Here is a 23,383-nt window from a genome sequence, read left to right as displayed (position 1 = left end):
TTGTCGTGTGCAGGACTGACGTCGCGTTGTCACAGAAAGACGGTACAGGTTGCAATCCAACATTCGTTGAGGGCCTACAGCTTTACCAACCTGTAAGGGTAACGTAAGCTCCGTTCTTTTGAATAATTATGTGACGACGACCCCAGGAACCCCCTTCTGCCTCCCAGCGTCCCAGAAGTCCTGCCCCGAGGTCAGCTCTGGTTATTCTCAGTGCTGCAGCAGAGGGAGGGCCATCTGGTCCCTCGAAGCCGCTATTGGCAAGGCCTCTAGCAGGCACGAACGCCCGCGGGCAGCCTGGGAAGGGCCCCTTTGTTCCAGCTGCAGGGATCCTTGGGGAGATACCCATTCAGCCAGGGGGGAGGCGGTAGATACACCGCCGGGGCCTGAGCCTTCAGTCCTTCCAACCCACTTAGCTCCGAGGATCGGGGCGATTGGCCAGGGCATCAGCCCTAGAATCAGCCTCCAGGAAACCAGCCTGGTCGGCTGCAGACCTGGCTGCTGGGCCATCCAGCCCAGGTAGGACTTTGTCTTAGGGTCCTCACTGCCCACCTCTCCTGCTCACCGCCAGCATGGAAATTGTCCCACCTTCTCTCCCTCCCCCAGCATTTCCAAGCGCTGATACGAGCAGCCTGGGCAAGGCAGGGATTAAAGGAATTTATGCCTGTTTTATCTCTTCTCATTTAAAGAAAAAGCTAAGATTGTACTAGAACTTCGTGAGAGGTTTGAGCTGATAGGTCTTCCCAAGTAGGGGCTTTAATGTAAAGCTAGTGTATCACATGGCGATGTGTGGGCCAGGGAGTGGGAGAAAATGTGAGCCTAGTGAGACCCCTGTGGCTTAGGCTGTCTTTCCGAATAGCTGAGTGCCCTCCAGAAACAGGGTTTTGATTGGTTCAGAGAAACCTGATTTATGGTGACACATTTATTAGACTATATCTCAGAGCATCTAATTTAACCACATCCTCACACAGATTGAAAAACGGCCCAGGAAGAGAAAGATTTTCCCGAGACAGCAGCACAGCAAAGCTTGGTGGGCTCTGGGCCTCTCAGAGACATAGAGGTTTTCTGCATTTTTCTCAACAATTCAGGTTTATGGGGTGCCTGGTGGCTCAGTCAGTTAAGCGACCGAAGTTTCATTTTGGCTCAGCTTTGGTTATAGTCTCATGGCTTGTGAGATCAAGCCCCAGTCTGCTTGGGATTCTCTCCCTCTCTCTCTGCCTCTCCCCCACTCTCAAAATAGACTTAAAAAAAAAATCAGATTTATAGAGGTTTTGTATACGTACCTGTGTATGCACGTACATACACCTCGAGTGCATGCTACTCAGTTGGCCTCGCTTCAGAGCTCAACAGTCCTAGCAGAGGCCTGTGTGATGTGAGCTGTCCCCATCAAGAAGCCACTGGCGTTGGCCCTGGCAGCGAGGCAGGCCCCTCCTGCACGTGGAACGCGGCAATCGTGCCAGGGCAGCATAACACCAGGCTTGCTGAGACACATGCGGGTGTGGGTCTCGTCCTTGTGCATCTGTTTGTTTCCCAGGTACTTCACCACCTGTGACGTTCTGGCACTGGGCTAGCCGCCGGGGTCCAATAGAAATGTCTGCCCCACTCCACTGTAACGTGCAAGACGGAGGTTAACACAAGCATTGCTCCGACGAACGACTATGTAAGAGTGATGAAGGAAAGTTCCGGTTGCCATGAGGTCCTGTGAAATACGTATCCTGGCCTAGCCTGAGGGGTCACCCTGAGGAAGGGATCCTGGTGCGGAGCTCTGAAGAGGGAGCTAGGGGAATGAGGACAGGTGCAGAATACACCCACCGGAGGGGGCAGCCGGTGCAAAGGAGGAGAGCGAGGGGGAGGGATACAGATGAAGTCAGAGAAGTGGATAGTGGCCACACTACGCAGGACTTGGGGGCCGTGAAGGCAGTTTCTTTACAAGTCGGAGGATGGAAAGCAGGGGAGACCCAGGACAGCAGCCAGTTTCTTCTTCGCTTCAGAGATGAGCAGCTTCAGGAGAGGGTCTTGTGCGTCCCCAGCTGTTTGTGATCGCACATCGTATCCCTTGTCCCGACCACATCCCTGGCTCATCCCTTGGGCCCCAGGCCACACCCGAGCCCCTTCCCTCCTCTCCCTGAATCCTCGGAGGTGGCGCCCTCCCTCTGCCCTTCCGAATGGCCCTGATGATCTCATTAGTGTAGCGTCAGGGAACGATCCTAATCGGTTTAGCCAGAGGCAGGATAAATTTCCAGCCGCACCCTGCTGAGGGAGACCTGGTCACTCACACCCATGGCCCCCTGAGACCTGCCCAGTGCGTGGTGAGTAGTGACCTTCCTGGTTGCCTTTCTTGGTGGCCACTTACCCAAGGGTGTTGGTGGGGATCTGCCCCGAGGATGGGGAGCTGGCGGGCTTTTTACCACCGCACTGAGGACTGGGTCTGTGGGGGTCTGCCTGCTGTTCTATTCAGAGAGGTTGCCCAGCCAATCATTTTCAGCTCCCCCATATCAAACAGTGGCTGCAGGCAGCCCCCAAGGCCAGAAATGGTCCGGGGACCTTGGGCCACACACTCCCAGCCAACTTGAGTGGGCATCAGCCACAGGCTGGGCTGGGGCCGGGGCAGCTGGGAGAGCTTAGACAGCGGTTTCCATGAGGCCAGCATCTGAGAGTAGGAGTTCGGTCTGGGCCAGGGCTGCGCACACCGGGCCCACGGCCTGGGACTGGGGAAGGGTCTGGCTGAGCCTACACTGTCTAGGCTGTGAGGAGTGGGCATCACAGGGTCTGAGCAGCCAGGACCACCAGGCCCACTGCCACGCACCTTGGACCCCGTGCACGTCCTCTTGGCATGGAGGCGGAATCTTAGGGAGGGAAGGTCCGTGGTGGGGTCCCCCTGGTACCGGGTGCCCACACCCACCACCCAGCCTTCCTCGGGGTGGGCCCACCTGTCCTCGCCTGCCAGTCTCAGCCCTGGTGCTCTAGCAGGCAGCTGGCAGTGGCCCAAGGCTGGATTCAGGCACTGCAGCCCACAATACCAGGGATGGGTCCCAAGAGGCGGTGCCTGGGGTATCCAGTGCCAGGGGCTCCTGTCTGTGTCATGTGCTTAGCCCCAGAACCTTCCAGGCTCACAGCGGCCCTGAGGGATTAGAGTGTCCCTCTGGAGCTAATAGGCTTAGGGGAAGCTGAGTCGCCCTTGAGCAGGGTCAGGGGGCTTAGGGCATCCAGGGAGAGGTTCTGCGGGAGGGGCAGAGGGGAGGTCGCCCTATGCAGTGGGTTCAGGGACACCAGCAGGTGGCACTGGTGCCCAGAGCAGTCCCTCAGCACAGCGAGTGGCCGGGGGTGGGGTGGGGGGTGAAAGAGTCTACTAGTTGAGAGAGGAAGCTGCTGGGGTGGAGGGGAGGGTTGCACAGCTGAGCTCAGGACTTGTTCTGAGACACGCCCCTCCCTGGCCAGCATACTGCCCTCCCTTAGTCGTTCTTCATTGACACTACTAGCTGCCTGGCATGCCACCGGGAATGAGACAGAGTGTCCCCACCCACCCGAGGGGGGTGCACCTGCAGGGCCACCCAGGACTCTCATTCCCTCTGCCTGACCCCAGCTGGAGCCCCACCTGGAGATGAGAGGGGGCTGTTGTCGGGGTCATGCCCAGGATCTCGTGTTTCAGGATTTCCTCTGTTCTTCTGGGTTGAGACCTGCAAGGGGGCTGACTGGGATCCCCTCCCCCCACCAGCCTGGTGTGCCCCCAGCCCACAGCGTGAGGAAGTCTAGAAGCCAGAGGTCTCCGCCATCCTGGCCATGAACCTGGAGCCACCCAAGGCCGAGATCCGGTCGGCCACCAGGGTGATTGGGGGGCCTGTCACTCCCAGGAAAGGGCCCCCCAAATTTAAGCAGCGGCAAACCAGGCAGTTCAAGAGCAAACCCCCCAAGAAAGGCGTCCAAGGGTAAGCAAGCCTTGGGGAGGGGCCCAGCCCCAGGCTACACAGGAAGGAGGCGGGGCTGCACTTTGAGTGGGTGCTCAGCTGTCCTGTCCTGGCTGAGGGTGATCCTATCGTCCTAATAGGGTGGGGTGGTTCTGGAGGGCCTGACGGTCCCTCTCAGCATGGGGGTGCGGGAGGGCTCCGGGGCTCCTGTCCCCCTCTATCTGTTACTGCCAAATGGGTCTGGAGACTGTGCTCACTGCCACCTAGGGATTCAGCCACAGGCCAACCACCGACGTGTGTCCCTGCACACACACTCACAGCCAGGGCACGCTGGGCAACTCAGGGGTCTGCGGTCAAGTGCATGAACACCCCCCCCACACACACCCACTCCTCTTTTCCTGGCCGCTGGCCCTGACCACTCTGTCCTATAGGTTTGGGGATGACATCCCTGGAATGGAAGGCCTGGGAACAGGTATGACGTCCTCGAGGGTCTTCCCAGGTCCCCCCCACTCCCCCACCTGTGGGCTTGCCTGCCGTCCCACCCTTCCTCTCCTTCCTCTGACGGAAGCTTATCTAGGGCGCCGCCCCAAGCCTGTCCTTCATTCTCTCCCCCAATATCGAGCTTTAGACCTCCCGTTCGGTGGGTTCACTGTGGACTTGGAGGGGCTGGAAAGGCATGGGGAGCTCTTGCCGTCCCTCTCTCCACCTGGCCTGCCGCACCCACTGTCTTCCACCCGGCCCCCTCCGGCTGGCGTGCCCCGGTGGGGAGGGCTCTGCACCCAGAGCCTCTCACCCCCTGAGGGGATGGTGGCCCCTGGGGCCATGACCCTCCTGGTCCCACTGTCCCTTCTCCTGCAGACATTACGGTCATCTGCCCATGGGAGGCCTTCAACCACCTGGAGCTGCACGAGCTGGCCCAGTACGGCATCATCTAGCGCGAGAGCCTGACCCGGAGTCCCAGGGCCCTACCCCCCGCTGCCCGCTCCGACCCCTGGTCAGGATTCCTGTGAGGAAGCCCATCCCCCCGAGGGTGTCCGGGTTGTCCAGTTTGTGTTTGGAGACCCTTGCAAGGTGACAACCTTGGGACCCTAGATGCTAGTTACCAGAAGCCCCCCGTCTCCCTGCAGGACATCTCGGGCCCGGTCAGGCCCTGCTTAACTTCCAGAGGCCCGCAGATCTTCTTTTAGGGCTGGAAAGCCAGGGCAGGGCTCCCAGAAATGTCCCTCACCCCCTGCTCCCGTCCTGCTATCTGGTGGTGAGGACAAGCCCCCCTCGCCAGTCCTTCCCAGCTGGTGCCCTTGGGTTGGTGGCGGGGGAGGGGTGGGGGGCGGTGTCCCGGTGGCATCAGCAAGAGCGCGGCACCCCTCCAAACCCATCACGCCAGCAGGAAACTTGACCTCCCCGCCACGGCCCATGCTTGCTGTCCGTGTTGCAAAATAAAGTCAGCATGCCTCCCCTCGCTCGTCTAGAGTGTGCCGTGGTGCGGGCAGGGCCCAAAGGTGTGGGTCTCCAGCCGGAGTGCACGGGTACAGGTGCAGGGTGTCGGGGGCCGCAGGGGCCTGGCCGGGCTGAGGGGGAGGGACGCCCACGAGGCGCCGAGCCTGGGCCTGTGGTGGCTGGGGGTACGCCCGGCGAGGCCAGACACGCTGGGGGGCAGGGCGCGCACACCCGGCTGCCGGAGCCCACCCGCCAGGGGGTGGATGGGGCCCAGCCACAGCTCCTGCCGGGAGGGGGAACGCTTAGCCCTGCCCCACAGGTGAGGAAACAGGCGCAGAGAGATTGTGGAGTTTGCTCAGTGGCCCAGCCAGCCTGTCCTCCCTCGGTGGTCCACGAAAGCTGGATGGGCGCCCGCCCGTGACCCAGCAGCTCCGCCCCTGACACCACACCCGGGGGAAGCGGGCGCACCTGCGCGCACGCACACACACACACACCTGTGTGGAACTGTCCCCGGCAGCAGTCACCGTCCGGAAGCCACCCAAGTGTGCGTCCACACGGGCCAGGTGCGTCTGTGGGCGTCTGCGCACAGCACGGTGCAGACGTGACTCTTGGGAAGGGCCCTCTGGGGTCCCGTTAATGTGAAAGGGTCACCGACGGTGATGAAGTGCGATCGGGGTGCCCGCAGCGAGGGGGCAGAGGACTTGGCAGAGGCCGGCTCCGGACCCGGCGCCGATCTGCAGGTGCTTAGCTAGGTAAGGGTTAGGCGCCTAGGTAAGGCCAGGAGCCTTAGCTAGGTAAGGGTTCCTCACGCTGCCCGCTTAACACCGGCGCTGTTTATTGTGTGGATGCTGCCTGTCGCTCAAGTTTACTCCCGCCTGGGCCCCACCTCAACCACCACAACGGGTGGGAAAGGGCGAGGTGACCCCAGAGGAGGGCAGGTACCCAGGCCGCGGTGAGAGAGTGAGACATCAGGGCTGGGATCAAGACTGGGGGTCATAGGTGACATCCTAGGCAAAGCGTCAGAGGCGGGGTCAGAGCGGAGGTCAAGGCAGGGTTTGGAGGTAGGCATCAGAGGCGGTCGGAGGTGGAGGTTGGAGTTGGGGGCTTGGCAGCAGGATTTCATCCGGTCTCCATACCCCACACGCTCCCTGCCCGCCGGGTGGCTCTGCCTGGCGTCCCCGGAGGAGGCAGACAGCGGCCAGCAGCACCCACCAGGCTCAGCTTACGCTCAGGTCACAGCGGCGTTTGCCGGGGAGCAGGCAGTGCCCGACTCAGCGGCGGAGAACGAAAGTCCCCGAAAGATCGTGAAATCGGGAGGTGGCACGGGGACTCATTCTAGCAGGGCCTGACGGAACTGGGAAGGAGGCGGACGTGCTCTGCCCTCAGGGGAAGGGGGGCCCTGGGGGGCCGGAGGCGCAGCCGGTGGAGGAGGCCAGGGCGTCTGGGATGCCGTAGGACACCTTCCCTGGGGGTCCTCCTGGGCTGTGAGCCCTAGGCCGGTTTGGCAGGGGCCGTTTCACGGAGGGTGAGGCGCGGGCGGACAAGGCCACCGTCCCTGCGGCTCTGGGGCCGTCCGCCTCCCCCCGGCAGACGGCCAGGGCCCTCACCAGCTGGTTGGCCAACAGGAGCTCCACCCCTTGGACCGCCACAACCACGATGGCGTAGGCGCCCGCGGCCCGCACGTTCCTGCGCAGCCACCGCCGGAGAGGAGGGCCACAGCCCTCCAGGTGCACCGCTCTCCGAGCGGCATCCTCGTCCAGGCGCAGGGCTCCAGAGCCACACTGGTCGTTGACAGAGGCTCCGTCTTCCCCGGGGTGGACGCAGCAGGAGGCAGGAAGGCTGCAGGCCTGGACCCCCGGGGAGCTGCAGTTAAAGTATCTGTAAGGGCGGGCACACCTGGGCGTCAGTCTGGAGGGCACACGCAGACACACAGATGCGTGCACGCCCGCACACATACTTGTGCACACACAGTACCCAGGTTTCCGGAGCTTATCCCAGCACCCAGTAGCCCTGCGCACATGCAGGCACCTGTAAAATCTCGGCTAGAAGGGACGTATTTGGTGACAGGGTTCAAGGGGGAGAGACAAGCTCGTGAGGGGGGGAATGAAGACCGCCTCGCTCGGTGGGGGCTGCTGAGTTGGTCTGAACAGGCAGGACTGGAGGGGGCAGGTGGGCGGAAGCCTGCGGGGGGGTCACAACAGGGAGTGAGGGGCAGCACTTGGGAGGAGCTCGCCAGGCGGGAGGAAGCTGCTCTCCTCACGGCCCCCCTCTCCGGGCAGCAGCCCAGCGTCCCCGGCCTTTGACTGGGGTCCAGGGTCCTGTGCCTCCAGGTCACCCCCCTTGCCCTCCCTCACAGGCCTGCTCTCATCTCCCGGAAGAGTGGGCCTCACCGAGACAAGGACTCGAAAGCCGGCAGGATAGGTGGCAACGTGACCCCACAGGGGCCCGCCACCAATCCAAAGTCAGACACAGCCTGTGAGTGAGAACACCCACATGGATGCTTCTGGAGTGCCTGGCATGTTTGAGTGACCGTTGGATACAGATGGCTGTTTTTCAAGCCTCTGTATGGCTCTGTCTCTCGTGGCCAGTTGTCCTCAGGCACAGTGTAAAAAATACACTACACCGTGTCCCTAAATCCATGCACACACAGACGCACGCTCGCACGCGGACACCGGCGTGCACACGCTGTTGAGGGAGAACCGTGGAGCCCGGAGCCGTGTCCCCAAGTAACCTAAAAGTCATTTTCATTTGACACTGAGATGTCCTGTGCGATGACCTTCACAAAAACACCCCCAAAAGTGACTTTCTGACTCTGCTGGCTCGATCTCGGTCCACCTGGTCCTGGTCCACGAGAAGGAGCAGAAACACGGGCCCAAGAGTGTGCACGTGCACGTGTGTGTGCATACATGCAAGCGTGTCCACGTGAGCACGTGCACGAGTGAGTGTGCCCACGCGAGCGAGTGCGTGGCCTGGTGTGCTGGCCGCTGGGGACCGTCCCTCCCCCTTGGGCCCGGGACTCACACGTTCCGCGTCCAGTCCCGGTAGGAAGACGCCCCGCAGCACTGCAGCCCAAGCTGGACTTGGTCAATAAGGAAGCGCAGGCCCGGGTCATCCTGATAGTGGGTGATGGCCGCACGCAGGGTGTGCTCCAGGCCATCCTGCAGCGGGCCCCAGAGGGCCACCAGCAGGGCACCCACCACGGCCTCCAGCAGCAGGAAGGCGACGAGACCCCCCGAGAAGCAGCGGAGCAGAAAAGCGCTCTCACACAGGGCCCCCAGGCAGCCCGCCAGGCTCACCGCACTGACGGCCAGCCCCCCCAGTACCAGTCCCAGAATGGGGTCTTCGGGCAGGGCCGCCCCCCAGACGCTCCCCAGAGACCCCTTGACGGCCAAGCCCCAGAGCCCGATGGCCAGGGCCAGCAGACCAAGCAGAGAGAAGAGGAAGTTGAGCAGGAAGGTCAGGCACCGCAGGCAGCCGATTCCCAAGGGGAGGGAGGAGGCCGGGCCTCCCCCGGGGCCTGCCCTCCAGACCCGCTCCTCTTGGGGCACCGGACCTGGACGGCTTGAAGTGAGCGGCCCCTCCTGGCACCCGGGGTCCTGCAGAGGAGGGAGGGATGAACAGGGAGACTTCACCAGCACGACGCGATAACCAACAGGGAGGTGGCCTCCTCCTCGCGGCCAGGGGTCAGAGCCCGGCAGCGGGAAAAGGCTGGACAGTGCATAGAGAAGGGGGTGCTCAGAGGCCCTCGGAGTCCGGAGACATGGTGGCCTCCGGGCTCGTCGCGTTCAGCCAGGCGGCAGAGGGGACGGTGAGGGCCCACCTCCTTTCGAACGAGGGCTGCCTGTACCCTGCCAGTTCACGGTCCAGACTGAGCAAGGGGATCCAGAGAGGCAGCCGTTCCACCAACACGCTCCTGCCCTTTATCTCCCCCGACCCACCCGTGTGATGAAGGATGTGGGTCAGGCCCCCTGACCTTCCTGCAGCGCAGGCACGGGCAGGCAGCCGGTTACCCCGGGTTTGGAAAAGCATCTGTGTGGGTTGGTCTGTACGTGCGGTGGAGAGAGGGGCTTCCCCACCCAGGCCAGGGGGGTGGGGGCTGTCAGGCAGAAGGGCTGGCCCAGGGGACTGCCCTTTCTGCTCCCCGCTCTGAGACCAGCCCCAATGTCCCAGGGTCTGCTGGGCTGGTCCCACTGTCGGAGCACAGACGTGGTACCGGGCCTACAGCTGTAGGAGGCAGGCTCCCAGGGCAGGGAGAAGGGCGGCCTGAGACCAGGGCTCTGTGGGATTCAGGGCCCTCCAGCAGGACACTCAGCCACCCTCTGGGGCACTGGCCGGGCCAGGTGTGGACTGTCGGGAAGTGCTGACCCCTCCCCTGCCCCCACATCTGACTCTGCATCAAAACCTCATCCGTTATGAACTTGGAGCTGAGGAGAAGAGAACTATTTATCAGCCCCTGAGACCCCAACAGTCAGTAGGAGCAAAAGGGCAGGTTGCTGGCACCAGGTTGTGGGGGGCAGGGGGGAGCAGGAGGGGGGAAGGGGGCACCAGGGCGGGTAAGAAGGCCAAGAGGCTGGTGGGGGCGTAGTCACAGGTGGAGGTGGATGAGCAGGACAGGAGGGAGGTCCCGAAGGCCCCAGTGGGCACCGTCCCCCCGTTCCCAGAGCATGGACGCAGCCACGGCAAACACAAGGCAACAACAGGAAACGTTTCGGAGCTGGAGCAAGGTGAGGGGTGACGGTCGGGTGCCTGATCAGTAACCCCCCATCCTAAACTTAGCCCCTCACGGGCGCCCACCTACTGGCCGGTCCGAGCACACTGCAAGGCTCAGGGTGGGGGTGAACCCAGCCCGTCCTCCCAAGAGCCTTGGGGGGGGGGGGTGGAGACACCTCCAATCCGGGGCTGAGGCCAACAGGGCACTGGCTTACCTGGACCAGCAGGGGGCTCTTTTCCCCTTCCTCCATTCTCCAGCAGGACAGGTGCGCTGGGCCCCTGCCTGGCCTCTCTAGCTGGGACGCAGAGCTGGTGCCGTGTCCTCGGCTGGTCTGTGAGCTGTGCAGTCGGGGCCGGCTGAGCTGTGAACCGAGCCAGGAGGCCACAGTCATGACCAGATCATGTGAGGCATCACATTTTAGGGCTTAAGGCAGCCTCTGCTTGTTGAGACGGAGAGCCTCTGTGGATTCCCTGAGGCTCCGTGCAGGCGTGATGTGGGTCGGCTGCCATCTCGTGGTGACCGTTGCAGGCCCCCAGGGTGGGCCTCGGCCTGGCAGGTCGGCTCCGTCAGTTCACCCAGGGAATCAGACCCACGAACTGGTTCCCAGGAACAATCCTGGGAGACCCGCCAGCAGCTAGATGCCAGGTTATCCCCCCGATTCATTCACTGCAAGAACGAGGCCGTGTCCACTGACCAGATCACGTCCCTCCTGGTTTTGAGGTACGTGGGCTCCCCACTCCCTCTGAGTTTGTCTTCTCAGGGGCAGGACTGTATTCACCGTGTCCACTGGGCCCTAGAGCTTGGACGAACCCGGGCCACGCAGCTGCTGTGCAGACAGGGTGCTCTCTGGCCCTGTACTTCCTGGCCCCTCTCTCTGGCTTGGATGGCGGGGCGAAGCAAGGCTCAGAGCAGATGCCCACCCGATACCAGTGCTTTGACAACACGGGCGCATACCTCTCCACGCCTCCCTCCCTCCCTTGTGATGTGTGGGATTATGATACGAAGGTGAGTCCTTGGCTCGCGGGGATCTCTGGAAGTTGGGGGAGCACATGTTTCCATGGCAGGAGAAAGTTGGGGGGCCTCCTCCGGGGCAGGTATGCCACAGGCCCCGCTGTCTTCACCATCCTCTCCTCTGGTGTTTCTTGGCTGCTTTGGTTTGACATCCAAGCACCCCCCCCCCCCCCCCCCCCCCGCCTTACAGTCCAGCCCCATGGGCTGCCTGCCAAGCACTCAAGTGCCCTTGACCTTTGCCACCCCCTGAAATCTCCTCCCTGTGTCCAGTTCCAGACCACATCCTGCCCAGCGAGCGGAGGCCTCCCCTCTCCTGGGCTTTTGGGGGGCACTTTTCACTTCTAATGTGCTCCTTTTGGCTTCGTTTTGTAATTATCTGTGTTCCGGCCTCGTGTTCCCATGCGACAATCACGCAACTGAGCCCAGTCTACGTTCCCGACCTGCAGGACCGTGAGGCAAACGAGTGGCTGTCGTTTGAAGCCGCTAAGTTTTGGAAGAGTTTGTTTCACCCCATTACCGTCACAATGGATTTACAATAGATACACAATCCTACGACAGATAACTGTCACAAGAGATCACGGATATATGCCAGGGACTGTCGGAGCCCTGGCGATACGGCAGTGGAAAAACTCGTCAACTTGTCAGCAGGAAGCGGAAGTCCCAAAGTAGGCGAATAGATAGGTGAATATATGTGATTTTATATGGTCGCCAGAGTTATGAAGCCAGGAAAGGAGGCAGGAGAGTTGGGGGAGGGGTGTTGTCTTACGTAAGGTGCTGAGGGATGCCTGTGAGGCATCTGGCCCCCAGGCATGTCCTGAACTGCAAACAGGGACTCAAACAAATTCACATGCACGCATATTCACAGTAGTACTATTCACAACTGCCAAAAGGTGGAAAGAGCCCAGGTGTGAATCCGCGAAGAACAGATAATCCAAATGGTGTGCTCCATCCACCCAGTGGAATGTTAGCCACGGAAAGGAACAGAACTCTGACACCTGCTACAACATAGCTGGGCCTTGGAAAATTCGCGCTCAGTGAAGGAAGCCAGACACAAAAGCCCACACGGTAGGATGCCGTCGCGTGAAATACTCAGAATAGGAAAATCTGTAAGGACGGAACGAAGATCAGTGGCTGCCAGGGGCTGGGGGAGGGGGATGGGGGGGCTGCTGCTGAATGGGGTGGGGTTTCCCTTTGGGGGTGATGGGAATGTGTGGCAACCACAGAGGACGTGGTTGTACCACACTTTGAAAGCGCTAAATGCCCCTGAATTGTCCACTCTAAAATGGTTAACAGCATGTTACATGAATTTCATTTTTATTTCATTTCATATCATTTCATATTTTAGAGAGAGAGAGTGTGTGAGTGAGGGAGAGAGGTAGAGGGAGAGAGAGAATCTTAAATGGGCTCCATGCTCAGCACGGAGACGGATGTGGCTCGATCCCATGACCCTGGTCATGACCTGTACTGAAATCAACAGTTGGATGCTCAAGTGACTGAGCCACCCAGGCACCCTGAGAATTTCATCTTAATATATTTAAATCTGGGGCGCCTGGGTGGCTCAGTCGGTTGGGCGGCTGACTTCGGCTCAGGTCATGATCTCACGGTGTGTGAGTTCGAGCCCCGCATTGGGCTCTGTGCCGGCAGCTCAGAGCCTGAAGCCTGCTCCGGATTCTGTGTCTCCCTTCCTGCCCCTCTCCAGCTTGCCCTCTGTCTCTCTCTCTCTCTTTCAAAAATGAATAAATGTCAAATTTTTTTTTTTGAAATTTCCTTAAAAAAAAAAGAGATTATCAACTTAAAATGAGGCAAATGGGCCAATGGCCTTGTACGAAGAGGAAATTGGGACATACAGAGGGACACCAGGGATGCCTGAGCACAGAGGAAAGACACAGCTGTCTGCCAGCTAAGGCGGCCGGCCTCAGAAGAAACCGAACTTGGTCACCTTGATCTCAGGCTTCCAGCATCCAGAACCATGAGAAAACAGATTTAAGTTCTCCAGTCTGCGGGATTTTGTTACGGCAGCCCTAACAAAGTGAAACGACCACCATAGAACTTTAAAGAGTCAGTGTAATAGGGGTGTCCGGGGGGCTCAGTCAGTTAAGCGTCGAGTTAGGCTCAGGCCATGATCTCATGGTTCATGGGTTTGAGCCCCACATCGGGCTCTGTGCTGACAGCTCGGAGCCTGGAGCCTGCTTTGGGTTCTGTGTCTCCCTCTCTCTCTGCCCCTCCCCTGCTTGCTGTCTCTCTCTCTCTCTCTCTCTCTCTCTCTCTCTCTCTCTCTCTCTCTCATAAATAAAGATTAAAACATTTTTTTTTAATGAATACGTTTGGATAGAAGAGAAGCAAAAACACCAGAGGCCATTCTGAAAAAGAGGAGCAGGAAATAGAAGGGTGCGTGTTGGTAGAATAAAACCCAGTACCTTGATCTTCCAGGCAATGCTTTCGGCTCTCCCTCCGGAGTTTGTCTTGGATCTGGACACTTCTCAGCCTTTGCTGTCACCCCGCTGTCCTCTGGACTATGGCATCAGCCTCCTCACCCGTCTCCCTGCTTCTCCCCGCCGTCTCTTGTCCATTCAGCTTCCGGAGAATCCTTCTGAAACATAATGGAGAGCATGCCTTCTTTGCTCTCTTCCCCCCAAAGGCTTCCTAACTTCTATTTAGAATAGAATTTAAAGGCCTTTCCATGTCTCACGTGATTCTTCCTGACCCAGCCCTCCCCTGCCCTCACTCATGGTACTCCAGCCACGCTGGCTGCTTTGTTGCTCCTGGAGCACCCAGCACTTCTCAGGTCGCCGCCGGACCTTTGCACATGCTTTCCCCTCATCCTTTCACTCTTCCCTCAGATACCCGTATCGCTCACTTTACCTAGGACCCGCTCACACATCATCTCCTTAGAGAGGTCTTTGTTGACCATCTGCTTTCAGATAGCCTCTGGGCGCCTGGGTGGCTCAGTCCGTCAAGCATTCGAATCGTGATTTAGGCTCAGGTCACGATCTCACGGTTCATGAGTTGGAGTCCTGCATCAGGCTCTGACCGTGACAGTGTGGAGCCTGCTCGGGATTCTCTCTCTCTTTCTGCCCTTCCTGTGCTTGTGCTCTCGCTCTCCTTCTCTCTCTCAAAAGAAATAAACAAACTGAAAAAAATAAAATAGTCTCTATCACCCTCCACCCCCTCCCCTGCTCTGGTTGTCCATTACTGGACATCGTATACCTACATGTATACCTACAACCTGCCTCCTGCTGGGAAGACTCCCCCAGGGGATCTCTTTCTGCTCTATTCCCGGCATTAGCTTAGCCAAGCCACACACAGAGAAGACACTTGAAAAGTTATCTGTTGACAGACTGAACAAGGCAAGCTCAAATGACTGTTGAGATTGAGATTATAGAACAGACGGTGGTGTAAACGTTGGTACTGGAGCAGTAATAACAGAGCCGGGGAAGGTGGGAGGTGCCGACAGGGAGGAAAGGAGAGTGGCAGTCCCCTGAACTTTTCAGCACAGGGGATAAATACAACCTGAAGCTGAGCCACGGGGTTAAAAAACACGGATTTTGGCCTTTAAAAGTTTTCATAACTCTCCCCCACAGTCATGGGCAAGGTCAGCCACGGACTTTGCAGGGCCCAGTGCAAAACAAGGAGGGGCTCCTAGCTGAACGTTATGAAGAGTTACGAGCCCTTGGCAGCTGAACGTCGAACCCAGCACGGGGCCGGGGCCTCTGGGCCAGTCGGTGGCCCGTGAGGCTGGCCCTGGCGGCACAGTTTAGACTATTACATCTCTGGGGCGGAGAAATGTTGACCTTAAATGCAGTTTAAATTCAGTTGTTTCTCTTCTGTCGGATTCCTGGCAATACCTTTTTTCGTTTATTCGTAGCATGAAAGTGTGACGTTACCTTCCTGAAATTATTTCTCTGCATGCTACCGGCAAGACGGAGGGCGTGCTAGTTTCCTCACTTACCAGCCAGCAGGGATGGCTTCTGGGTGAGAGTCGGACTTTCTCCGCACGGCCCGCGCTTTCAGAAAGCAGCGCGTCCCCGGGGCGTCCTTCCCGCCTGCCGGGCGGGGCCCTGGGCTCCGCGCGCGGCTCCGAGGCGGGCTCCGGGGCCGCGCGCCTGCGCATGCGCGGGCCGTTGGAGGGCCGGAACTCAGTTTCGGGGCTGCGCTGCCGGCGGAGCGCGTTGGGCGAGGCGCCGGACGTCGCGGCGGTGGCGGCCGGCGGCGAAGCTGGAGCGGCGGTGGCGGCGGCGGCGGGAGGCCGGGGCTGAGGCCGGGGCCGGGGCTGCGAGGCCCGCGGGGCGGCAGGCGGCGGCGGCCCGGGGCTCGAGCCCGGAGGCGGGATCGGCCGCCATGGCCGAGAGCATCGTGAGTGGGGCGGCAGCGCGAGCGGGGCTCCGGGATGAGGCAGCAGATTTACCGGCGCGGCCTGTGGGGCGGCGGAGTCCGCCTCCCGCCGCCGCCTCCCGGCCGAGGGCTCGCGCCGTCCCCGCCCTCCCGTCCGTCCGCCCGTCCGCCCCTCCCCGGCCGTTGGCGACGCGGGCCGCGCGGGCCCCGCCGGGCGGGCCGGGCCGGGTGCGGGGCCGCGGGCCTTCCGCCACCACGTCCCCGGCGCGGGCCGGGCTGCGGGGCAGGGCTGCGGGGCGGCGGGCCCTCGGAGCCGGGGCGCGCCCCTGCCCGCGCACCGGGCCCCGGAGGTGCCGGCTCAGTTCCCGCGAGGAGAGAGCTCTGTGTCCAGAGGGGCCTTTGCGGACGCGGGGTGCCGGGCGGGGGGCGCACGGCGGCTCGCCGCCTCCTGCTCCTCGGTGGCAAGGACAGTTTGACAGCTACCTGTTTGAAAGGGGACGTTTTGGAATTTGACTTGTGACCAGGAATTAGGAATTGGCATGCCCTCCCCCCCATCCCCCCCCCCCCGCCGTGCCCCTTAAAGAAGTCCGTGGAAACGAGGAGGAAACAACAAAACAAAACCAAATCGGAAAACAAAACAGTCCTACCTTTACTTGTAGCAAGTTCCCTCTCAGAAGTAAATGTGGCTGGGAAAAAATCAACAGACCAGGTGGACAGAAGAATTTTGGTTAATGTCAAGGAATATTTGGGATTTCTGGGGGGGAAGCAAAGCAGTATTGGGTGGCAGGTACTATTCCTGCTTTAGTGGAGTGATGGCTTCTGCAGTTTGGCTGGGGGGTCCAGACTGGCCTGGATTCTCCCTTCTGGATGTCTTGGGTCTACAGGAAGGAGCTCTGGAGTTGGAGGCTTTCCTCTAGCCCTCCCTCAGCTGCCACGCAGGCCCCCTGGTGTCTCCTCCATGTTTCCCATGGACGAGCAGAGGGAACAAATGCCCCAAGAGAAACCTAAGAGAAATTGACTCTTTTCTTGTTTTAAATGTTTTTTTTTTTTTTTTTTTTTTTTTTGAGACAGCGTGAGCTGGGGAGGGGCACAGAGAGAGGGAGACAGGAATTGAAGCGGGCTCCGCACTGACAGTACAGAGCCCGACGCGGGGCTAGAACTCCGGAGTGATGAGATCATGACCTGAGCTGAAGTCAGACGCGTAGCTGACTGAGCCACCCAGGCGCCCCTCTTTTCTTTTTTTTTTTAATGTTTTGGTTTTTTTTAATTTTTATTTTTGAGAGAGAGACAGACAGAGCACCAGTGGGGGAGGGGCTGGGAGAGAGGGAGACACAGAATCCGAAGCAGGCTCCAGGCTCCGAGCTGTCAGCACAGAGCCTGACTCAGGGCTCGAACTCACGAACCCGTGAGATCATGACCCGAGCTGAAGTCGGACGCTGAACCGACTGAGCCACCCAGGCACCCCGTCAGTAACTTCTAAAAAAAGGATGAGAATCAGCATTCAGATCTACTTTCAACCTCTCTTTACTGTCATACTTTTAGTTCAAGTAGCCACGGACAAACATGTTTTAGAAAAGGACATTTTTCTACTGGTGCGTGTAAGGCTAGGTGAGAAACTGTGGGTGTAACTGATTTTTATCTTGCTAATGCTTGGACTCTCCAAGAAGTGTTCCAGGCTCGTTTTTTTCTAGATAGTGAAACCTAAGTTAGCAGGAGGCTGTGTGTCTCTGCCTCTCCTTGTGTATACTATTTTGTGGCCTGTGTCAGAGACCAAGCTAGAACTTCCCTCGGTACAAATTACGTTTGTTGGAGTTAAATACTGGGTTTAGTTGAGAAACCTGGACTCCGCCCTGTTGCAGATGATCAAATAGAAGGACTTCTCAAGCTTCAGAACATTCCAGAAACATGTAAGCCTGGCCTTTAGCTCAGAGGTGGAGTGTCAGGCTCTTGTTCCGAAGTGAATGGTCAAAGGGAGGGTCACAAAATCTCCCACAGAGCAACGCAGCTCTTGTTAACGTGCCACAGTGTTGCAGACAGATTTCGGGAACAAATGGAAGTATTTGCTGCCCGTGCTGTGCATCGTGGAACCGTTTTTCTGGGTGTTCAGTCCAGAGTGAAGTGGAGTAGAAATCAAAACTCAAAAGAATCTGTATTTGCGCTCCTCACTGACGAGGGAGAAAGTTGAACAGATGTAGTTAAGCAAACGGAAAATGTTTTGTGCTCTTAACAATTGGGATTTCTTAAGAGTTATTCAAAACAAAATCTTCAAAATTGAGAACTGTGGAGACAAAGCCTTTTCAGTCAAGTGAAAGTAGAAAATGAGACAGTCCAGCTACTTGAGGAGAATCTAGATGATTCTTATTTTGTTCGAAAGTAGCAGACAGTAGATCAAAAGCCATTGTGGCATTTTGTTGTGAATCAGTGAAAAAAATTTTTTTAATTAAAATTCGGTTGTTTTTTTTAAGATTTTATTTTTAAGTGATCTCTACACCCAACGTGGAGCTTGAACCCACAACCCCAAGATCAGGAGTCACACACTCCTCCAACTGAGCCAGCCAGGTGGCTCCAGTGAAAACCTTTTTTAAAAACAATGGCTTGTGACTTTTTCCATGTGTAAAGGGTTCTGTTGTTTGTTTGGTGTGTGTGTGGTTTTCTGTACGGGGCACAGTGCAGAAGTTGCTGGGAGGAGAGTGCACCGGGAGTACTGGGTGCTGTGCTCCTGCCCTTTCCTCCTGTCCTAGGTGTCCCTGGGAGCGCTGTCTGTCTTGTTCGTGGCAGGGCATGTCCTTTCACGCTCCCTGACTAAGGCAGGCACTTGGACCCTGGGCCTTGCGTGGCAGCTCCCTCCCCACCCCCCGCCCCCCAAGGACTTTGATCAGCATAAAAATCCAGTCCTAGAAAGTGGTGCTCTTTGTGTGGCCTTCCAGGCCTGCCAGAAAGATATTTTTTTCTTAAAACCCTGCCAAGCTCACTGTGGTGTTAAACACCTTTATTTCTTTTCTTTTAGTCTCTTTATTAAAGCTCACAAATTAGAAGGTTTCCTGTGATTTCTTTTAGATCACTCTACTTTTTGTGTACAGATTCTGGAACACGGTGAGATTTTTTTTTTTTAATTTTTTTTTTTAACGTTTATTTTTGAGATAGAGAGAGAGCATGAACGGGGGAGGGTCAGAGAGAGAGGGAGACACAAGAATCCGAAACAGGCTCCAGGCTCTGAGCTGTCAGTACAGAGCCGGACGCGGGGCTCGAACTCACGCACCGCAAGATCGTGACCAGAGCCAAAGTCAGCCGCTTAACTGACTGAGCCACCCAGGCGCCCCGGTGAGATCTTTTTTAAAGAACCCGGCTGGGTGTTCGTGGTTCATGGAGGAGTTTTTTCTTGCTGTTGTTTGTTGTTGTTTTTGTAAATCCGAAGAGAAAAATGTTAAGTGTTTCGGATATCTTCCTTGTGAATAGTGGTTAAAACCTGAAGTGTTTCTCCGAGTGAAATGGTAATGGAGTTTCTTCCCTTGTGGTGGTGAATCTCCTCTACCTCGGCTTCATCTTTTGAAATACTGGGTTGGGTGTTGCCAGGGGAAGGGTGAGGTTTGGCTCTAAGTTTCGGTGACCCAGATGCTGAGAGACTGCAGATGTTAGTTTCAGTGGTAGGTCGGGAGCTTACTCATCCATGTGGTGACCACCTTGTTTCATTTGTGACAGATAATCCGTGTCCAGTCCCCGGACGGGGTGAAGCGGATCACAGCCACGAAGAGAGAAACAGCCGCAGCGTTTCTGAAAAAGGTAGCTGTGGCCTGGGTGTGTCCTCCCTCCCCTGCTCTTTTGCTCCCTTCCCATCTGTGCTGCCTCTTCCCCCCTCCTCTCCTGATTCTGCCCACTCCCTAGCTCAGCCTCTGGCACTGCTTTTCTCTGTCGTGACGGATTGGACTGACCCGGCGTCAGATCGTGTCGCAGCTGACCATTGCTTACACTCGTAGGACCAGGGGGCCGAAGATGAGTGGAAAAATAGTTCACGGGACTGGTGTTTACGAGAATGAAAAATTGGAGAGTGAAAGACTTCAGCTGCCCACCAAAGGAGAGTTGTTAAAAACACGTATAGAGTGATCCACTTTGTTCCTAGAGACTTAGAGCCACGTGCACAGATGTGTTGGGTGAGCACAGAATGTAATGGGAAAGAGCACAGCCAGATTTAAGAAGGGTCACCCAGGGAGGAGAGAGGCCCTTGCTTTATACCCCATGCCAGAGATTGGCAAACTATGGCTCATGGGCGGACTAATTTTTTCCCCCTCGGCACGCTGATTGCATTTCCCTGACCTCCTATTTCTGTAAATAAAGTTGTATCAGAACCCAGCCACACTCACTGGTTTATGTATCGTCTGGCTACTCTTGAACTCCAACAAGGAGCTGAGTAGTTGTGACGGACACCATATGGCTTGCAAAAATATATACTTTCCTTTAGGGAAAAAGTGTGCCCACCTTTATACGTTCTGTGTTATTTGAATCTGTTGTGAGCAGATGTTACCTTTGTAATAATAAATATTGTTTTTCATTTTCATAAACAAAAAAGGTTTCGGGGTCATAGAGTGTTAGAGCCAGGGGAAATCTTAGGTGTCATGTAGTCTGATCTTTTCTTTTTTTCACAAAGGTGGAAACTGAAGGCCTGGGAAGTAAACAGATTTAGGAGGATCACTGGGCTGTCATCTGTTAGTGGGTCCACAACACTTATTTGGGAAATTTGGTTTCTTTCTTTTTAAATTTTTTTAATGTTTATTTATTTTTGAGAGAGACTGACAGAGCATGAGTGGGAGAGGGGTAGAGAGAGAGGGAAACAGAACCTGAAGCAGGCTCCAGGCTCTGAGCTGTCAGCACAGAGCCGGACGTGGGGCTCAAACTCATAAACTGTGAGATAATGACCTGAGCGAAAGTCGGGCGCTTAACTGACTAAGCCACCCAGGCAGCCGTGGTTTGTTTCTTTCTTTCTTTCTTTCTTTCTTTCTTTCTTTCTTTCTTTCTTTCTTTCTTTCTTTTTTTTATGTTTTTTTTTAATGTTTTATTTATTTTTGAGACAGAGAGAGTCAGAGCAGGAGCAGGGGAGGGGCAGAGAGAGAGAGGGAGACACAGAATCCGAAACAGGCTCCAGGCTCTGAGCTGTCAGCATACAGCCCGACGCGGGGCTCGAACTCACGAACTGCGAGATCATGACCTGAGCCGAAGTCGGACGCTTAACTGACTGAGCCACCCAGGTGCCCCTCCTCTTTTTTTGTTTTTTTTTTTTAACGGTTATTTATTTATTTTGAGAGAGACAGAGTGTGAGTAGGGGAGGAACAGAGAAGGAGACATAGAATCCAAAGCAGACTCTGAGCTGTCAGCACAGACCCTGATGTGATGCTCGAACTCACGAACCGTAAGATCATGACCTGAGCTGAAGTTGGATGCTTAACTTACTGAGCCACCCAGCCACCCTTGGGAAATTTGGTTTCTAAAAGGTAGTTGCTATCATAATGCCATAGCACTGTTTACAGGGCTATATAAGAATAAAAGGAGAGAGAATTAGCTGCGCTGGACGCCAGAGAGGAGAATCTCTGAGTCTTTAAGAAATTCTGATTTCCTCCTCTTTGCTCTTTTTGTAGCTGCTGACCTTGGTCAGCTTGCTCCTAGGGGTTGAGCTGGGGTACGGTGCATTCTGGAATTCTCGAGAGATCATCTGAGACTGAGATTAAGCATTAAGTAGCTACTGCTTAGGCAATTGCGTGGTAAACACCGGCCATTAGAGTCCTGCATGCAGTTCTTTTTTTCTTTGAGGCTTTGTGGTAGGGAAATTTCTTAAATTTATAGTGACCATGTAGGAATATGATTTTGATTTTAACTTGAGGCTTTTGTGCTTGGTAGCAAAGTAGGGTTGTCAAACAGGTTACATTCAGGTTTCAGAGAAATCTAAGAATATAACATCGTAGTTCTCACTTTTATTTGCTTTACAAGTATCCTTACAGTGCTAGTATTTCCCTGTGGGTAGTTCATTGTGACCTCACACAGGGAGACGCAGAATGACAACCAGTCACTGGGAGGGTTGGAGTTGGGGGATGTGGGGTAGCTTTGACCGCTTTGTCTCTGAAGCCATCATCTGCATAGTAGTTACCGTCTAGGGGAGATTTTCTTGGGAATACTCAAAAAACAAACATACTTATTACTCTGAAATGTGTTTCCCCTTAAATGAAAATCCGTTCTTCTGGTTAGAAGAGTAATATGGATTAATTATAAAAGGTGCAAACAATACAGAAAAGTATAAAGAAGCAAGTGAGAACCACTCAGAAATAACCATTAATGTGGCACGTCTTTAGTGCACACGTGTGCACACATACACAGGTGTGTGCACATCTTCAGTAAGTGGGATCGTACCATACTGTCGCTGTAGTTCATCAAATCTAAGACATTGTTGAGTTTAAGGAGAAACATTTATGTACCATTAGGAAAGAAAAAATGCTTTCACACCTGCTTTCCCTTGTCATTTAGGTTTTATACTTACATAAAGTGTTTTTCTAGACTTGCTTGGAATTATTTATTAAAAAATGTTTGAGAGAGGGGGAGCGTGTGGGCATGTGCTCAAGGGAGGGACAAGAGAGAGGGAGAGAGAATCCCAAGCAGGCTCTGCACTGTGAACAGAGCCCAGTGCAGGGCTCGATCTCACGAACCATGAGATCATGGCCTGAGCTGAAAACAAGAGTTGGACACTTAACTGACTGAGCCACCCAGGCGCCCCTGGAAGTTTATTTTAATCACGTGTTGTTCTTATACATACACAAGAAAGAAAATCTGAGTGAAATTAATTGGGTTGGATCTCTCTTCAATGTCATATTCAGAGTCTGGCCCTTCTGAACCATTGTGTGGATTCAGCCGTCACTGTCCCCATCTCCCTGCAGAGGGTCATCTTCTGCTCTGTCAGGAGGATTAACACCAGCTGCCCACACCTGTTCCGTAGGCGCTGGTACTGGAGGTTTTCCTGGGAATACTCAAAAACTGCTGTCTTACTAGCGGGCGGGGCCCAGCAGCCAAAATTCCTGTTCTTTCCTTGATTGATCATTAGATGGCTTGTTTGACAGAAATGTTGAGGGATGACAGTTATTCAACCATGCTACCTAGGCGACAGGTTTACAGGAGCTCAGGCAGTCACCTGTCTGTCCTGCTGCTCCGCAGGCAAGAACTGTAACATGCCATTGTTCCTAAGATGCATCCATTCCAAAGATGTTAAAAACTTACAGGAGAATTTGTAACTTGGTTTTCTTCACTTGACAATACGTTAAGGAATGGTTTTATGTCAATAAATGTAGATTTATATCTTTTTAAGAATTATGTTTAAAAATAACGCCTAACAGGGGCGCCTGGCTGACTTAGTCGGTGGAGCACGCAACTCTTCATCTTGGGGTCGTGAGTTCAAGACCCTCAGCTGTAGAGATTACTTTAAATTAAAAAAAAAATTTTTTTTTAGTGTTTATTCTTGAGAGATAGAGACAGCGTGGACAGGGCAGGGACAGAGAGAGACACAGGATCCAAAACAGGCTCCAGGCTCCAGGCTCCGAGCTGTCAGCACAGAGCCCAATGAGGGGCTTGAACTCACGAACCACGAGCTCATGACCTGACCGGAAGTTGGATGGATGCTTAAACGACTGAGCCACCCAGGCACCCAGAGATTTATAAACATTGGTTTAGGGGCGCCTGGGTGGCTCAGTCGGTTAAGCGTCCGACTTTGCGTCAGGTCACGAGCTGGCGGTTCGTGGGTTCGAGCTCCACATCGGGCTCTGTGTTGACAGCTCAGAGCCTGGAGCCTGCTTGGGATCCTATGTCTCCCTCTCTCTCTGCCCCAACCCCACTCGTGCTCTGTCTCTCACAAAAAAATAAATGAACCTAAAATTTTTAAAAATTGGTTTAGACGGTAAATTTTGTGTGTCATTTTCTTTTAAGAGTTTAAAGTTTATTTTTTTGTAATCTCTACAGCCAG

General features: G+C 55.8%; 3 protein-coding genes across 6 annotated transcripts in view; 2 read left to right on the top strand and 1 right to left on the bottom strand.

The window, feature by feature from the left end:
* Positions 1-7: 7 nt before the first annotated feature.
* TSPAN10 (tetraspanin 10) lies at positions 8-15,121 on the bottom strand. Of its 2 annotated transcripts, none has more exons than XM_030295293.2 (7): positions 14,946-15,121; positions 13,479-13,651; positions 10,265-10,411; positions 8,361-8,935; positions 5,834-7,217; positions 1,281-1,604; positions 8-90 (listed from the first exon to the last, which is right to left on the bottom strand). In XM_030295293.2, exons 3-5 carry the CDS (start codon positions 10,298-10,300, stop codon positions 6,722-6,724), a joined length of 1,107 nt encoding a protein of 368 aa, XP_030151153.1. In that variant the 5' UTR covers positions 10,301-10,411; positions 13,479-13,651; positions 14,946-15,121; the 3' UTR covers positions 8-90; positions 1,281-1,604; positions 5,834-6,721. The 2 variants fall into 2 exon arrangements, with proteins under 2 accessions (XP_030151153.1, XP_032446957.1); XM_032591066.1 differs by having other exon boundaries at positions 13,479-13,648.
* Positions 1,597-5,347, top strand: PDE6G (phosphodiesterase 6G). The gene is made up of 3 exons (XM_030295302.2): positions 1,597-3,923; positions 4,334-4,374; positions 4,761-5,347. Exons 1-3 carry the CDS (start codon positions 3,778-3,780, stop codon positions 4,835-4,837), a joined length of 264 nt encoding a protein of 87 aa, XP_030151162.1. The 5' UTR covers positions 1,597-3,777; the 3' UTR covers positions 4,838-5,347.
* Positions 15,122-15,342: 221 nt separating the features above from the next.
* NPLOC4 (NPL4 homolog, ubiquitin recognition factor) overlaps positions 15,343-23,383 on the top strand; it is a 61,209-nt gene continuing 53,168 nt past the window's right edge. For 2 of the 3 annotated variants that reach the window (XM_030294930.1, XM_030294928.1), the window contains exons 1-2: positions 15,343-15,414; positions 19,093-19,173. In XM_030294930.1, coding sequence (XP_030150790.1) covers positions 15,400-15,414; positions 19,093-19,173 — 96 coding nt within the window. In that variant the 5' untranslated portion in view covers positions 15,343-15,399. Of the gene's footprint in view, positions 15,415-19,092; positions 19,174-19,367; positions 19,542-23,383 lie in introns of those variants that run through there. The other variant, XM_030294929.1, reaches the window with a different exon arrangement.

Source organism: Lynx canadensis, chromosome E1, assembly GCF_007474595.2.
Source record: "Lynx canadensis isolate LIC74 chromosome E1, mLynCan4.pri.v2, whole genome shotgun sequence".
NCBI lineage: Eukaryota > Metazoa > Chordata > Mammalia > Carnivora > Felidae > Lynx > Lynx canadensis.
This window is presented reverse-complemented; position numbering and strand designations above follow the sequence as displayed.

Bases quoted from the DNA above. Each gene is read 5' to 3' on its own strand.
- PDE6G (XM_030295302.2), top strand. From the start codon at position 3,778: ATGAACCTGGAGCCACCCAAGGCCGAGATCCGGTCGGCCACCAGGGTG. The intron at 3,924-4,333 runs GTAAGCAAGCCT...TCTGTCCTATAG, and splicing joins CCCAAGAAAGGCGTCCAAGG to GTTTGGGGATGACATCCCTG. The intron at 4,375-4,760 runs GTATGACGTCCT...CTTCTCCTGCAG, and splicing joins AATGGAAGGCCTGGGAACAG to ACATTACGGTCATCTGCCCA.
- TSPAN10 (XM_030295293.2), bottom strand. From the start codon at position 10,300: ATGGAGGAAGGGGAAAAGAGCCCCCTGCTGGTCCAG. The intron at 8,936-10,264 runs GTAAGCCAGTGC...CCTCCTCTGCAG, and splicing joins AGAGCCCCCTGCTGGTCCAG to GACCCCGGGTGCCAGGAGGG. The intron at 7,218-8,360 runs GTGAGTCCCGGG...CCGCCCTTACAG, and splicing joins CGGGACTGGACGCGGAACGT to ATACTTTAACTGCAGCTCCC.